Source organism: Ursus arctos, unplaced genomic scaffold, assembly GCF_023065955.2.
Source record: "Ursus arctos isolate Adak ecotype North America unplaced genomic scaffold, UrsArc2.0 scaffold_15, whole genome shotgun sequence".
Classification (NCBI taxonomy): Eukaryota; Metazoa; Chordata; class Mammalia; order Carnivora; family Ursidae; genus Ursus; species Ursus arctos.
Genome location: NW_026622819.1, coordinates 38589466 through 38607142, shown reverse-complemented (window position 1 = coordinate 38607142; position 17677 = coordinate 38589466). Strand labels below are relative to the sequence as shown.

The 17677-nt window shown below is 41.7% G+C and overlaps 1 protein-coding gene across 1 annotated transcript in view; it reads right to left on the bottom strand.

Moving 5' to 3' along the window:
- Positions 1-3141: 3141 nt before the first annotated feature.
- Positions 3142-17677, bottom strand: part of SNX18 (sorting nexin 18) — a 32596-nt gene continuing 18060 nt past the window's right edge. Inside the window, exon 2 of the mRNA XM_026510694.4 lies at positions 3142-10402. Coding sequence (XP_026366479.1) covers positions 10149-10402 — 254 coding nt within the window. The 3' untranslated portion in view covers positions 3142-10148. The remainder of the gene's footprint in view (positions 10403-17677) is intronic.

The window sequence follows — 17677 nt, the reverse complement described above, 5'->3', positions numbered from 1 at the left end:
GAGTTATGAGGTCCCCAGGTGGATGGAGAGACACCTGCTGGGCCCTCAACCCCTGTTGGAGATCCCAGCTCTGGTCAGAGGGAGCCACCACGGCAACCAGGCAGACAGAACTGCGCTGAGAGAAAGAAAAGATTCTCAGGCCGTAACCAGGATGGCCAATCTCCTGCTAAAATATGGATATGCGTCCCCAGAACTTTGGAAGTCAGTTTTCTGTGTCAGACCTCTCTAGTCGGGCTACTGTACCCGGGGGCAGGGATGAGGTAGCCCCTAAGAACTTAAGAGTATTCTCTGAGAGCTGAGTTATAAAATCAATATTTAATAGATCAGAAGAGTCACTCTAAGAACAAATGGCTCTTGAATCGCAGCAAGATAGACCATTTAACTATAAAGGAAAAAGTTATCCATCAAAAGGGCAATCGTCAGCCGTGGAGGCATAGAAAACAAAGGAAGACACTGCTTGTTCTTGGGCTTGCTAAGCTCCACGCTGGGGACACGGTGCCCTAGTCAAGGAACTCAACCTGACTATCCTCAGCCTCCACTGCTTCCACCTTAGTGTGGGCCCCCATTATACCTGGATTATCAGGAAGTCTCCTAACTGGTCTCCCTGTTTCTGCCTTTTCTAACCCCATAGATCGCCAAAGTGACCCTGTTACAACATGAGGTAACTCATGCTTTTCTTTCTGCCCAAACCCTCCACGGGCTCCCCATCTCAGAGAAAAAGTCAAAGTCCTTATAATAGCCTATATATGGCCTTCTATGACCTGGATCTCCCCACCTCTAGGAGTCATCTCTTCCTGCTCAGCCCTGTACCACCACCACCTCTACCCTCTACCCCCCACACCTCATTTCCACTTCCATCCCATCCCATCCCACCTCCCTGATGGGCTTCTAACATGCCAGGTAAGCTCTCCTGCCTCAGGGCCTTTGCACTTGCTGTTAGTGTTCTAGAATGTTCTTCCCCTGGGTATTCACATGGCTCAACACTTGAGTCCTTCGGGTCTTTACTTCAGGTTGGAGGCTTGTTCTGGCCACTTTACTTAAAATAACAAATTCTCCCACCCCTTACTACTCATACCCCCCTTCCCCACTTTATTTTTCCCCACATCCCTTATCACCACCTATATAGTATATATTTCACTAATTTGAATATTATATCTCCTCCCATTGGAATATACATTCATGAGGGCAGGGATGTGGCTTGGTTTTGTTCACTGCTGTATTCCTAGTGCTTAGACCAATGCCTGGAAATTAGGAATTCAATAAATATTTGTTGACAAATGAACAAAGTAATCAACCCAAGTGTCTAGGGTGTCTCTGCTGTGCCGGTGGCTTCGTCCAGCTCTTGAAGCTAAATGCCTCGAATGTGAGTTGATGCTGGGTAACTACCTTTTCCATAGCAACCTTTCAACCTTTTGATGATGATTGGGTCTCCCACGAGGCAAAGTAGGAGAAAATATGCCGGTCAGAAGACACGTAGCCTGGTCCCATTCAAGGTTTCTGTCATGACGTTGTAAAAGAACCAGCATGGCAATTTGTCACTTGTTCATCTCATTCAGGGCTTCAGACGGCAAACAGCTCTGAGGGCGGTGAGTTCCCGGTCTTGACCGTGAGAGGCCCCGGCCGCCTGCTCCGAGGCCAGCCTTCCCGTGACTCCCGCAGCCTGGCTTGCGCTTCTCGTTCAGACCCCGCCGGCTGTGTCCAGGGGGAGCAGACAGGAGTCACCTGGCCTACGGGGATCTGACAGTCCAAACAGAAGCCGTTCCCAAATGGCTGGGGAGGGCGTGAGGTGCTGCCACGGGTCGCGTCGCTGCCACAGGAGCAGCCCCGCCGCGGAACAAAGGCGGCACTGTGGCTGGCCCGGCTGCTGTCCCCTCCTGCGGCCGCCGCCTCCGGCCCCTGCAGGCACAACAGAGGGCTGTCTGTGGCAACTGCCCCAGGAGCAGCCCCACCGCTTGTGCTGATAGTGCGGGCGCGCAGGCCTAGCGTTTGGCATTCCGTGCTTTCAGAAGGTGAAGTTCCGTGTTATTCAGAAACCTGGTGAGTCACAGTTCTCCAAACTACAGTTTTCCTGTCCTTACCGCCGACGCCCAGCATCTCCCAAGGAGGAGAAAGGCAGGGGCAGGGCTTGTCCGCAGGGAGACTACCACACCACCTCCTCATGGGTCCAGCGCTTCGCCCTGCATTCTCGAGTAGGTTGTGGGCTGGCTGGTGACGCGCTGTGGAGTCAGGGGACCTGGGTTCAAATCCCAGTGCTGCCTCTTTCTGGCCGAGTGGCCACTGAGGACTGTTTCCTTGTTTGTAAAATGGTCTTGCAGGAGAGCTGTGTAGATCAAATAATGTGGGTGATGGCAGGTAACAGTATCCAATCTAGAGCTTTGAGGAACACTCGATGTCTAAGTGGTGGGATTAAGAAGTAGATGTCAGCCCACATCTGTGGATGGTCTATCTAGCTGCTAAATGCCATCACCAAAGTGATAGGGGTGTAGGCAAAGCGTGAGACACTGGGATTGGAGCATGGTGGGAGGCTTCCCAGGACAGGGAGGAAGATGAGGGGTTACCACAGAGGACAATGGACTATGGTTTGGTCATCTCTCCCTTTACGGTCTACTGTATATGTTCTCCTGAACAGCACACGTCCTAACGCTGCGGCATTTCAACAAGGAGTGACACAATGAAAACTGACTTGGTCATTATTGTGAGTCCATTGTCCGTACAAGATTGTTCCTTCTACGCTTGTACAATTTTTTCCAGGTCTCAGAGGGGTTGGCACAGAGCTGGAGTCCACCCTCCTTCCTACATTTTTTTTTTCCGGTAGTGCCTCTATCAATTTTAAAATTCATCTTTAGTTATCTTTAATTTTATTTTTATTTTTTAAATGGAAAATACATTCAAATTCAAAAGATAAAAAGGTATACAATAAAAATCTTCCTCCCACCCCCGTTCCCCAGCCACCCAGTTCCCAGACCCCAAAGCAAACGTTACCTTGTTACCAACTGTTCCCATCTACTTACAGAAATAACCTATGAATATATAAGGAAATATATTTATTTTCTCTTTTAAAGTATAGCATATAAAATAGTTCTGCCCCCTTTTATTCCCCTTGGGAAAATTCCATATTGCTATATAAAGAGCTTTCTTGTCTTTTTTTTTTTAATGACACCTACAGTTTTTAATCCTTCAGATAACTGTGCAATTTATCATGAAATCACCTGTCAGCATGCGCACCTAAAAGGTCAAATTTTCTTTCCATGGATTCCAGAACAGGAGCCATTAAAAAGCAACATTTTTCAAGAAGGCCCTTTTTCTGGGAGTACAGGTTTCACCTTCCCTGTGAGTACGCTGGTTCAGATAAAGAACACAGGCTCACGGACTTGATGGTATGCCCAGTTGCAGCTTGTACCAAATATGTAACTGGCACTTGCTACTCCAGTTGGCTCACAAGAGAGTCCACAAATGGGCCAGGTGATAAAAAATGATCAAAGCTAGATGTGGACGTATACCAACAGATACACTGAAACATCATCAGTTTAAAGCTGAAGCTAACTTGCTAAATCCTTACCTGTTCTCCAATATTTTTTTCCAAGATTTTTCTCCTCAAGGGAATCATTTTGCATTAAAATCGAAAACTGCATTTTCTAAAACTTCTAGGTTGAACAAAAGCAGAACCAAGCGGTCTAACCAAACTTGGTCTACACCAATATTTGATTTGATTCAGGGCACGGTTACTCCAAAAGCCACTCCAAAAGGCATTAAGTTCGACTTCCCAGAGTGACCGTCATTTAGAAATATCTGCAATTGGCAGGAGGTCAGGGCTAAGATACTAAACACTGAGCATACTGCCCCTCTTAATCCTGGGCTTCAAGTACCTTATTTTTAAGGTGTGAAAGCAGCAGACATCAATACAATCATCATTAATCTGGTGAACAGAAACAGAATTCTGAGCTGTCTTCTGCAGATATTTCTGGTAAGAGCTGCAGGACCACTTTCTAAATATACTGGTAGCTGGCTCTTTAAGACCAAGTGGGGAGCCTTATTGGAAAGGGGTTCTCTCTGAAGAGGTGAGCTCCTCCCAAGCGCAAGAGAAGGAATTTGGAGTCTGGGAAGTGATGTACGAGGCTTCCAGGAGGAATACGCGAGGACGCTGTGCAGGGTTCTGGGAGCAGGGACCTGGAGAGGTGTCTGGACCTGGGGCCGGGCTGGTTCGGGGGAGAGCTAGCCAAAGCAGGTAGAAGGTGAAGAGCCATGCCGAAAGCAGGATCTCCTGACTCACTGGGCCCGAAGCGTGGATTCTTTAATTTTCCACAGCAGAGCTGATACAAAGTTCTTATGGCTTAAATCCTTCATCCTACCCCTTCTCACATAATCACAGAGGATCTTTATTGTTCTTACTCCTGCTTTGGGCTCAGGGCTTTTGATTTGTTATTCAGTTCTCACAAGACTTCTGTGAAGGGGATACTATGTCCCCCTGCAGACAAACTGTCTCAGAGGGATTAAGTGACTAGTTCATTGTCACCCAGTGTTTGGGAATGTGGCTATCATTTATTAAGTACCTACTTCTGGAATTGTTTTTAAATCACTTCCCATGTTATTTATAAAGGGAATACTGCAAAATGATTGAGGACTTTACTTTCCGGTTAATCTCACACTCTCAATAATTCGATAAAATCTAAGTAGGCCTGTCCTACCACTGAGGAAACGGAGGCTCAGAGGCGGGTTGGTGAGTTGTCTGAGGTCACTCAGTAGAGAAGTGAGGCTGTGACCCCTAGTTCCAGCATACAGCCTTGCTCACTGTAATGCTGGGTCAGCTTCCCCACTGTGCTTGCAGACAAGTCCAACAACTCAGCAGTTATTAAGCCCCGAGAGCCATTTCCTGGAGCGACTGAAAATTTAAACCACTACTAAAATAAGTTCTGATGCATCTGGCCCCTTTCAAGTTAGAAAGCATTTCCAGATAGGCTGATGGGACTCACAGCAATGGAATACCACGTGTTTCTAAGCCCCTTTGAAGGTAGCTTCATAGGGACAATTGGCCTTGCCCTAATCAGTCTTCTGGTACAAGCTCACCCAAGGAAGTGAACCTGTCCTTCAGACAGGCTGCTATAGCAGTATTGGAGCTCCATCTCTGCTGCAGGAATGATGGGATTGGGACATCCTGGACACAGAGCCCAGTGGGAGGAGCCAGTGATCCCTAGAAAGGCTTTTGCTGTGACCCAATCCCAGATTAACGGCTCCCCAGCCCAGAGGCCAGGGACAGAGGCAGATGCCCAGCTGGCTTCTCCAGGTTCCTGCTCCTATATCCCTAGCACAGCATCCTTCTGTACTCTACCCAGAAGTCTACCTTACTTCCCAGAGCTTACTACATGAGGATTTCTTTTTTCTTTTTTTTTTTTAAGATTTTATTTATTTGACAGAGAGACAGCCAGCGAAGAGAGGGAACACAAGCAGGGGGAGTGGGAGAGAAAGAAGCAGGCTCCCAGTGGAGCAGGGAGCCCAATGCAGGGCTCGATCCCAGGACTCTGGGATCATGCCCTTGAGCCAAAGACAGACGCTTAACGACTGAGCCACCCAGGCGCGCCCCTACATGAGGATTTCTGTTGCTTCTGTGACCAAGTAGAACTTGCCATGGCCAACTGTGACCCTGACCAACTGGAATTCAACATTCAACTTGACATTAGTGTCCTGTGGTTCTGCCAGGGCCATCTGACGGCAACTGAAAACTTCTATTTGCATGGAGGTGGGAGTTGGAGAGAAGAGGAAACCACTGGGTTTTGCTTCATTTCCTCTCTCCCTTATCACTATGGAAATGTTACACCTTGCCTGCTTCCCCCATTGAGACAGAGCAGAGCAGCACATAAATAGCTGGGGACATGGTGACAGGACCACAGACTCTCATCTTTCCCAACAGAAATGAATGCAGAGAGGGGACTTTCAGAGCTTCCCTTTGCACCACCTTCACGCCCAGGGCACAAAGCAGAAGAGAATACCTATCGATCTAGCAGTGGGGACCTGGGAAAGGTGCTGGCGTTTCTGAGAAGCAGGGAAATGGCATCCAATGTAATCTGGTTTAAACTAGCACAGATTTGAGTCAAATCCCCATTTGACTCTGCTCCATTGCTCAGTTTGTGTAATCTTGGGCAAAAGATACTAGATATCTCTGATCCTTTTAATTCATCTATAAACAGGAGATAAAATCTCCAGGTTTATTGTGAGGACTACCACATGAAGTCCATTTTAAGAGGTTTCAACCATTTCCTTTCTTCCCTCACATACCCTTTAAGAGAACCTCTCCATCTCATACCCACCCCGCTCCCAACCCACAGCTGATTTGTCCAGCTTGGGTCAGGTGTCCCCCAAGGACACCTGGGAACTAAGGAACCCTGGAAACCAGAAGATGTCTGGGCCATTTCAGACATACTGGAAGATGCTGAGAAAGCCATGCCACAGAAGGTAAAAAAAGGAAAAAAGAATAAAACAGATTCATAAAGAAAAGAAGCTGACAGAGATTACAAAGCCCCATTTAGAAGGCAAGCTTAGTTCCAGATGAGACTTTGGCCTCGTGTGGGATTCACCAGGTCCCTATACCCATCCATGATCTTTTATAGCTTGAATGAGGATGGTCTGAGCTGTCTGATTTCTGGCAACCAACAGCGACAGACCCAAAGAGAGACGGTATAAAGTACTTTACTCAAGTACCTATTATGTGTCAGGTGCTAGACTCACAGTAGCTATTATTTCAAAACATCTCACAATTCACTGTTCTATGCCTCATAGTTATGGAAGATACCAACATAAGCAGAAACTCAGTGGGACAACCTGAATGGCTTTAGTCAAACTAGCTCGTTTCATGAACGATGTCTATGGCAACTGCAGAAGGAAGCTTAGGAGAGTGAACACCCTCTTCTGTTTTTCTATAGAAGTCTTTCACATTAAATAAATGCCTCCTTGAGTACTGGAGAAAAAATAATTATCATATTCCACTGAAGCTGAGAAATAAAGCAAACTTGGTTTATTTTTTTAAAAGATAAACATGACTGATCTGCACTAATCATAACATTTGAATGAAATAAAACAATGTTCAACACTTTTAGTCTATAAATAACTAATACCCTATTTTACTTATTCTGTTAGTCAAAGATAAGACTGCAAATGAGAAAATTGGATAATGCTTATTGATTTAAAGGTATCAGACATGGTATTTGATTCTGAGGAAATGAAGACATAAATGGGGGAAAAAAAACACCTATAGCAACGAACTTGGTAAAGAATGACATTTAAAGGTCGATACATAAATTTTACATGCTTGACTTGACAGACTGACACATTTTTCAAGTCCTTAATTATGAGAACAGCAGCAAAACACAAGACAATTAAAACCTGGCATTTAAGAATCTGCTATGTTGTTATGAATACACGCATGACAACTCTATCAGTGAAGCCCAGGAAACTACTCTATTCCCAATTACTACTCTATCCAAGCCAATGTGCACGGACTTTGTTTCACTTTCCAATGTGTCCCCTTGTTCTGGGTTTAAACTGTAGGTTTAGATACGACAGCCTGAGCGTCACGGGGTTGTAATGCATGGCTGCAGACCCAGTCTCGCTGCATGACAATTACAGCACAGCAACAAGTCCGTTTGTAATGATAATTAAAAAAAAAACAGGCTCAAGTGGACGCCCTCATGTTATAAATACATCACATATCAAAATTACAAATTACAGAAATAAAGACAAATAATGGCATGAAGGGCATGATAGTTTATTTTAAAAAATTGTACCACACTGATCATAATGACCAGCATACACATTATGATGGCTTTTCTCTTGGGTATTAACATTGCAGTATGTTTGTATACTGAAATGTTTCAATAGGACCAAGAACGTTAGAGAAATAAAGATCTTAGATGAAAATGAACACTAATAATTCTGGTGTCCTACCCCCACAGAATTCATTTAAACCCCTTATGAATCAGTGGCATTATAATGTTATGTAGTTATGAAGAACAAAAGTTCTCTTCTAAGTAGGCAGCATGAACTTATACCTCCTTGTACTTTAATCTTTAGTTTTTATAATTTAAGCTATGTCCACCCTGGCTAAAGCACAATCATAAAGACACCCCAGATAATTTCCATGCTACCACTGCACAACTTTAGTGATTTTACTTAAAAAAAAAAAAAGAAAAAAGAAAAAATCAAACCACCATCAAAATAAAGAGGCAAATAAAACTGATTTTCAAATCATTTGAAAAGCATAGTGCTTATCTGTCCAATACAGACTCAAACTTAAATTAAATGCTATAATTATAACCTCCAAACTTCTGCAATAAAATTAACATATATATATGGGTTTTGTTCGTAGAACTGTATTTTGCAATCAACAAGAGGAAGTTACTTTTGAGAGAACAATATATTTGGTTACAATTCCATGTATCTGTAGTAGAGACGAAGCCACATGATGTTAAATCTGGCTCTAAGTTACCTAAAGTATAAAATTTTGATCAAAATTATGACACTCTGATAAAAACTTAACCCATATGAGATGATTTTTTAGAGTAAATGTGCTATTGAGTAATTATCTCAATAATCGTTTCTTTTTTGACTGTCTGCAAATTGACCCTTTCTTTTTTAATTAATGTGACTCACCAATATTTCAAATTGACCTCTTTACTTCCGTGTTGCCATTTCAATATCCAGGGACTTCTGAGGCAGCATAAGTCTGACTTCATAAAAACAGTAGATACTTTAACCTTTCAGTGACAATTTTTAAATCTGTAAACTCAAGAATCACATTATTTATAGCTCAGCAACTATAAAAACATTGAGATTTTGGCATCTTCAGCCAGAATCTCTTTGTGCTTTTTAAATTAAGCTGCTTTTGAATCTTTTTGGTATTTATCAGCCATTCATATTTCCCTTATAATAATAAAAGAATATATTTAAAATAATTTTTAAGGTTAAATGTCCTGGGGGTTTATCAATATTTAAAAAAAAACAAAATTTTTTTTTTCCTTCAGCATTTGGAATAGTAGAAATTATTTCTGGTCCCTCTTTAGATCAACCAACACTACTTTCAATCACGTATAACACTGAATTTTACAGACATCCCTGAAAAGTTTTTGATTAAGTAAACGAGTGAATCACAGTGGAGTCTCAATCAGTTAACAGTGTAGATCCATTAAAACAAAACAAAACAAAACTGAATATTAAAATCTTCAAGCTAAAAGAAAAAGAAAGAAAAGAAAAGAAAACCCTCCTAAGAATTAAAACCAAGTGTGTGTCATCACTGATTCTGTGCTTGTGTCCCCAACTGATTAGACTCCTCCTCCTCTGTTATAAGACATGTTCGTTTCGATCTCCACACCAAGTTTCCAGGACACTTGACTGAAGAGGCTATGCTAGTACAGCATCTAAGGGAATTGAGTGGCACCGTTTTCTTCCCTAATAGAGGTCATGTTCAAAGATGAGCATCAGGCCTCCCTCCACTGTGCTCACCGGCGTGCATCAGGATCCGAAACTCACCCTGCAAACCGATGACAGCTGATCCGCCCACCCCGCCCCCAGCGCCAATATGAGGTTACCAACAGGTTTGTCGTTATATGCACTGGCCTTTCACTCTTTCCATCAGAAAAGTTGTGGTTGCTTAAAAAAAAGACAGGGGGGTGGAGAAATGAAAAACCAAGAGTTTAAAGGCACAAAGTCGCATAGCTGCTCTAGTTGGAGTTTGTAAACAGAGAATAGGTTGAATTTAGGTAATCCCAATCTATGAGAGTAAAAAGGCATCCACAGCAGGCTTTTAACCAGCCACCTTCTTTGAGACCCTTCATGGGTTTTGAGGTCTACAAAGTATGCACTAAAATACCCATACTTCAAAAAGCAATAAGGCAAATAGTATAATCATTATTCCAAAAGTTACAATGGTAGTGTAGGCATACATAGTATAATTTAGTTACAATGTGTGGTACTGTTTCTATTATATAACCATATTAACTGTTTCTTTCCTACATAATTATATATTCAGCGGAGCTTCAGTTGAACACAAAACCATCCTTGTACCACCACTGATAGTTGGCAATAGCTCTTTGATAGCAGTTTTTATTCTGCTGTAGAAATATCCTTGAACTGAAAAAAGTCCACAACCCAACGTCCAGTCATTAAACACTATCATATTTGTGAAGAGCTTCTTCCAACTTCTGTGTCACTTTTTGGAAAAATATTATTTGCTGTTGTAAGAAATGCTGCATCTGTGATTTAAAGTCTCTTACTCGAATTTGATGGAAGTGGTGAATTTCGGCCAAAGTGGCAAAAGAAATAGTGTTACAGCGATCTTGAATGCCATCAGCCTTTTGCAGCTCCATCTTCCCTTCTTCCACGTGTCGCCTACTCTCCTTTACTTTGGTAAGAGCTCCTGTAGTTAAAAAAAAATTAATTAAATATATATTCGCATGTATCCCAGTGGCATAGCTACATAGTAAAGAGACTCTTGAGCATTATAAATACTTGCCTAAGCTATTTAAAGCCCTTTGGAACTTAAAGAGGTAACTGTTATTAAAAAACAAAGAAATCGACAGGGTTTCTGAAACCCACCCTCCACTGCTGCGATTTCACTTCTCAAAACCAGCACTTGCCAAGTGATCAAGTATCGACAGTATGTTTTATCTCCTCCAAGTAGAGAGACTATATGGAATAGATCATAAACTGCAAGGAGCTGTCTCTAAACTACAAACCAAGAAACTGTGATTTTTTACTTAAGAGAAAGGGTGTGACGCCATGACACACACCTATATAATAAGAAAGTTAACCATAAACACATTATCCCAAAGAAGGTGCAAATCTACTTCCTCAGAAAGTCTCCCTGAAGAATTCTTGTAGAAGATTCTAGAACTGTACTCTGAAACAAGTTAGTGCCAACTTTGTGTCTTAGAAATCATGCCATGTCATGGAGGGGTGTTGGAAATGATGGCAGTCTACAATGGGAGGCCACCATCAGTGGGGTTGGCCAATGAAGGGGCGAATCCATGTTCCACCTGGAGCACTGAGCCCTATGAAGTAAGAATTTGCCACCTTTTCTTTAGGGGCTGTAAGGATCAAGGAGTTTTGAGTCTGCTCTAGGGATGACCTAGGAATGAAGCCAGAGGGGCCACAGCCTCTTGTCAAGAAATGTCACCACAGTGTGTGTGCAAGGGGGAAGGAAAGGGACGGTCACTCTGGCAGGTGCCACATGATGGCATAACTTCCCCCAAAAGCATCATCACATAAAGACACAGAGAGCTAATAAGGATGTTTAGGGGTAGGAAACGAAGGATGATCTTCATGGGTTCTTGGAATTAAATGATGATAAAGCTCAAATCACTTGAACATGGCCAGCTCAAGAATTCAGATTTCCCGACTCCATCTAGCACTTACTCTACCAACCCATGACGAAAGGTGAGAGAGAAATGTCCAGGACACCTGGCTGGGCAGTCTTGAACATGGTGATACTAAGGGGGACAAAAGAAGGGAACCTGTTTAGGAGGAGGTGGGAAAGCTGAGGAAGTCTGGTTCAGAAATACTCAGTTTTAGCTAATGGTGAAATACACAAGGGGTAAAGCCCTATTTCTAAATTTCTTCAAATCTTCTAAATAATATAGAGTTAAACCTAGCATTACATAAAACCCTTAAGGGGTAAACAGCGTGCTTGTTTTTGGGGGGCGTTTTGGGGCATATCTCAAGGACCTGAGAAATTAAAAGTGTTATACATCCATTCACAGATATGTATGTACATTTTCATTTCTTTATTCTAAATGAGGTCTTCAAGTGAGCAGCAGTAGAGACTTCCACTTGACCCCATAGCAGAGATGCAGGTAGCTCCTCTGCAGAGAGAAATCATTTGCATTAACATGGCTTCAGGAAGCACCCTGACCAATCCCACCAGGAAGCCATCCCTCTGAAACTGGGCACTTGTCACCGGTCTGCCATTGCTAGAAGGACTAGTGAAGCCATAAAATCTGCCTGCTTGTCATTCATAACGAGAAAGAACTCTCCCCCAAAAAAGAGAAAGAAATTTTTATAGCAAATTTATCTTTCTTATAATTTACAAGTCTCACAACTTATATACAAAAAAATACAGTCAAAAGACCAGGAAAGCATATGAGGCAGAAATAAAGGAAAAATTCTGCAAAAAGATGACTGAGAATATGCAATTATGAAATATATAAAATGGCAAAGATAGAGACAGACAGACTGACAGAAAATGGGAAGTTAAGAGAAAAGACTCAGGTGATTTGACTATTTTTTTTAAAGATTTTATTTATTTATTTGACAGAGCGAGAGAGCACAAGCAGGGGGAACAGCAGAGGGAGAGGGAGAAGCAGGCTCCCCACCGAGCAGGGAGCCCGCCGCCGGGCTTTGATCCCAGGACCCTGGGATCATGACCTGAGCCGAAGGCAGACATTAACCATCTGAGCCACCCAGGCACCCCGAGTGATTTGACTATTTTATCATGATTCCACTCCCAGGCGCCCGAGAGCACTGGGCAAACACGGAAGACACACGGCGTCCCACCCTGCACATCCGTGCTGCGTCTCTGCAGCACGCTGCAAATAGTACTTGTTCTAGTTACTAGAGCCTGGAGAACAGAGTCCTGCAGACAGGGCTTCTGAAGCCTGGCCTGGAGCTCGGTGAACGTCAACTAAGTAGCAGCTTGTCCAACTCTAAATGAGATCACCATACTGTTAGAAAAGACCCTATAGGATACAGAATTACAGATGTGCCTCTCTAGAAACCAAGTCTGAAGTCCTCGCAATTTTATCACATGGGCATACATTTTTAAAACTCTTGGACACGACAGCAAGTATTAAATCTCCCTGAAGCCGAAGGACCTTTGGCATTTAAGTTTTAAATGTAAGTTTTTTAAGTGTACATCCCAAAGGAGTCAACAAGAATTTAAGACTCATTTTCTCCCAACTATGAATTTAGTAAATAACACAAATGTTGGTACCTTCAAAGTCCCCAACAGGTTCGGCTCTGAGGCAAGGGTTTTAATTCGTCCAACAAACGTTTATGGAAGACCTGACATGTATAGACCATACTGCTACAGGGAGATTTAAATATCTCAGCATTCAACACCCCACTCCCCACTTCCTTCTCGAGGAAGCCACTTGGCAAAGCACACGGAGGACGGCACAATCAGGACATGAAGTGAAATAGGGCCACAAAGTACGTAATTCTGCATGGAAGTTAAATATGTCTTTCTCCAAGATAATATGTGAAATTGTATCCAAGGGAAAACGCTCAGAAGACCTACTCCATGCCAGGCACTGTACTAAGGACAAGTGTGTGTGGGGAAGTAAGCAGGGAACAGGTATATGTAAAAAGTAAATAGCAACTTCCAAACACAGTAACAATATACACTAGACACTATCCTAAAATGTGTATGGAACCACAAAAGACCCTGAATAGCCAAAGCAATCTTGAAAATGAAGAACAAACCTAGAAGTATCACAATTCCAGATTTCAAGATATACAAAGCTGTAACAAAACAGTATGGTACTGGCACAAAAACAGACACACAGGTCATGGAACAGAATAGAGTCCAGAAATAAACTCACATTTTTATGGTCAATTACTAAAAAGGAGGCAAGAATTTACAATGGGAAGAAGACAACATACAGTGCTGGGAAAACTGGACAGCTATATGCAAAACACTGAAACTGGACCACTTTCTTATACCATGAACAAAAATAAACTCAAAATGGATTAAAGACCTAAATGTGAGACCTGAAACCATAAAACTCCTAGAAGAGAACACAGGCAGTAATTTCTTTGGCATCAGTGGTAGACACTTTTTCTAGATATGTCTTCTCTGGCAAGGGAAAGAAAAGCAAAATTAAATTATCAGGACTACAGCAAAATAAAAAGGTTTTGCACAGCCAACAAAACCATCAACAAAAAACCCATTTACTGAATTGGATATTTGCAAATGATATTTCTGATAAGGGATTAACATCTAAAATATATAAAGGACTTCTACAACTCAACACCAAGAAAACCAAATAATCCAATTAAAAAATGGGCAGAGGACCGGGACAGACATTTTCCTAAAGAAGACATACAGATAGATGGCCAAGAGATACATGAAAAGACGCTCAACATCACATATCATCAGGGGAAATGCAAATTAAAACCACAATGAGATTATCACTTTATACATGTCAGAATGACTAAAATAAAAAAACACAAGAAATAACAAGTTTTGGTGAAGATGTGGAGAAAAGGGAACCTTCATACACTGTTTGTAGGAATGCAAATTGGTGTAGCCAATGTGGAAAACAGCATGAAGGTTACTCAAAAATTAAAAACAGACTTACCACATCATCCAGTAATTCCACTATTGAGTATCTGCCCAAAGAAAATGAAAACACTAATTTGAAAAGATACACACACCCCTATGTTTATGGCAGCATTATTTACAATGGCCAAGATATGGAAGCAACTTGAGAGTCCCTGACAGACTGGATTAAAAAGATGTGTGATACACACATACATACACACACACACACACACACACACACAGAGGAATATTACTCATCCTTAAAAATTAATGAAATCTTGCTATTTGCAACAACATGGGTGGAGCAAGACGGTATAATGCTAGGTGAAATAAGTCAGCCAGAGAGACACAAATATCATATCCTGTCACTCATATGTGGAATTTAAGAAACAAAACAAAGTGAAAAAAGAGACAAACAAACAAAATAGATTCTTAAATACACAACAAACTGGTGGTTGCCAGAGGGGAGGTGGGTGGGGTATGGATGAAACAGATAAAGGGGATTAAGAGTACGCTTATCTTGATGAGCACTAAGTAATGTACAGAATTGTTGAATCATTAAATTGTACACCTGACACTAATGTAACACTGTATATTAATTATACTTGTGTAATATACATATGTGCGTGTGTGTACATACATACATACACACACGCACATATATATATATAGAGAGAGAGAGAGAGGCAATTTTCATATACTATCACTATCACTAACCCTATTGCAATTTTACAACAGATGTTACTCTTATTTTTATAAGAAAACTGAGGAAGCTACTCAACCTCTTCGAGTTTCAAACTGGCCAGGTAACCAGGTAAGATGTGGAGATGGAATGGGAATGCATGATTGACTTCAAAGCAAACACTATTTAGAAATACTTAGAAAAGAAACTGAAGCCTGAATGGGCAAAGCAGCCAGGCGGACCTAGGTGAGCAGGGTGCTGGGGGATAACAGCTGGGGGGCTGAGAATCAGCTAGTTCTCCTCCTTTGGGCCATGGACCTCCCCACATGCCCCATACCCGTGGCTGAGGCTCCTGTACCACCCTCCTCACCTTCCTGATGACGTCCCTGGCTTCTGTTTTGATACGCAATTCAGAAGGCCTTGTGAGCATATAAAAGAACTATATAGGTTTTGAAAATTTCTGTCTGGAATCCTATTAACCTCACTGAATTCACTAATTGTGCCTGTAAAGCAATTTAATATTTATAAGATGTCTGATTTTCTTGCCTTTGTAACAACACTTAGGTGCCACAAAACAAAACATTGAAGAAGCAGCATATACTTCATGATTTTGAAAAATCTAAGCCCAAACGTACAGGGGAGGGAAGGGGGTATCTTTCTCTCGCTTGTTCTCACTCTCTATCTGCTTAGATCCTATTGAAAGATTATATAAATTAAGAACTGCAACCAAAAATAGTAACACACAATCCCTTTAGGGATACACAGACTTTGCCTCTGTTTGCTCTGATACAGTTGGACATCCCAGCAAAAAAAAAAAAAAAAAAAAAAAATTACTTTATTTGCAAACTAGGAAGGACAGAATAAACCATTAAGGACAGTAAGCACCCAAAGGCCAATTCCACTTGGAATTTTGATTTAACCGACTTAATGAAATTCAAATCCATTAGCATAATGTGTCAGGACTACAGTAGTAGGGTGATAGAAGATATAAGAGATTTTTTTTTAAAGAGACATAGTTCCTGTTTTGGGGCCTCAAATTATTTTTTAAGGTGACTTCCATGCCTCAAACAGTTAAGGACCCATACAAAACAGCATCTGAAGGTACTGAAGAACACACTTTAAACGTACAAACTCTGGTAGAATAGTGAATGCCATGTATAAGCAAGGAGTTGTGAGACTGGTACCATGAATTAAGAGCAAATTTTAAAACAACCTCCTTTTTAACTGAAATGTAGCTAAACTGATTTACTCCAGATCTGCTTTCAGAAGAAAGATGATTAACAACAAAACAAGCTGAAAGCAATATACTTTTTAAAAAATCATTAAGAGTTCCTGAATATATCCTGCGTTGAAGTGACAGCAGCCCAGTAACCTCTATGAGCTAGTTGTTAAAGTTCAGTAAAAGGAAAAAAAGCACCATCTTTTGAACAGCTCGAGCTGTCCATGTGAACAAACAGCAAGGGTGTTTCTTCTCTTGCGGTGTGACAAACGGATCTACTTTCTGAAGTTCCCCAGAAGCTTCCCTCTACCTTCCCTCCACCCGCTGCGCTTCTAAACCAAGTCCTGTCATGATGAACTCAGGGACCTATTTCTCCAATAGAAAAGGCATCACAAACACTGCTTGGATGTAAATGAAATAGTATTATTAGAACTAGAATTTGGGTTTTGTCATAAGCGGCTGTGTTCCTACAGTTGATTTGACAATTCTCAAACTGGGAATTATCTGTACGTGTTTTTACCTGTCGCACACATTTTCATATTTAAAATTTTGAATGTCACAAGAAAGGCGGAGATGGCCAAATTCTCAATCAGGTTTAGCCTCTAAGGAGTGAGAGGCTGGAAAAAAAAAATTGGGACAGAGTTAGATCACTACACACTTGCTACTTTTAGGATGGCTTTAAAAATTAATGTGTAGCTGCCTAAGAAGCAAGAGCAGAGGTTCGTGGAACCAGCTGCAGAGCCGTAACAAGGCATTACAGCACCATTTAAACATCCTCTCAGCTGCACTGCTTCTTACCAAACCCAAGAGGAGTGTAAATAAAAGTCAAAAACATTGCCCAGAATCCAGAGAACAAAGGGAACACACATTTTTATCACAGAATAAATATAAAAACAGGCAAAGGTTTTCAAAAATCTCTACTTTTTAAGTGGCTAATTTAGGAGGAATCTGCCTCCTGCCAGCCCGCTCCCCTCATAAACATCATCCTGCCACATTGCCTTCAAAATAAACAACAACAACAAAAAATGAAATGAAAGAACACAGCAGAGAAATTACATCCGAAAAGTCAAAGGTCCAAAGTGGCCACTGCTGGATTAAACAAGAGACCCCGCGATACTCATGGGTAGGACAACGGTTTTAAAACAAAAGAAAATTTAAAATAGGTACGATGAGAGGGAAGAACATTTTAGAATGGGAATGTAAGCACAAAACTATGAAACTGTTTCTTGGGCTAATGGGCAGACATTAGGTAGTTGCAAAGATTTTTAAGTTACTAGGAGTTTCTTATGAAAAGAAAACGTTGGCTTGTATTTAATTCTGAGATTAAATAAGAAGGGGCTGACAACACAGAGCAGCGTGAGTACATTCTTCTTCATAAAATAAATAGCCAAGAGAATGGTCACATTTTTGGTTTAGAGGAAAAGAAACCTGTAAGGTTAGCACATGAAACACTGCGGCCTCCCCAAGTTAT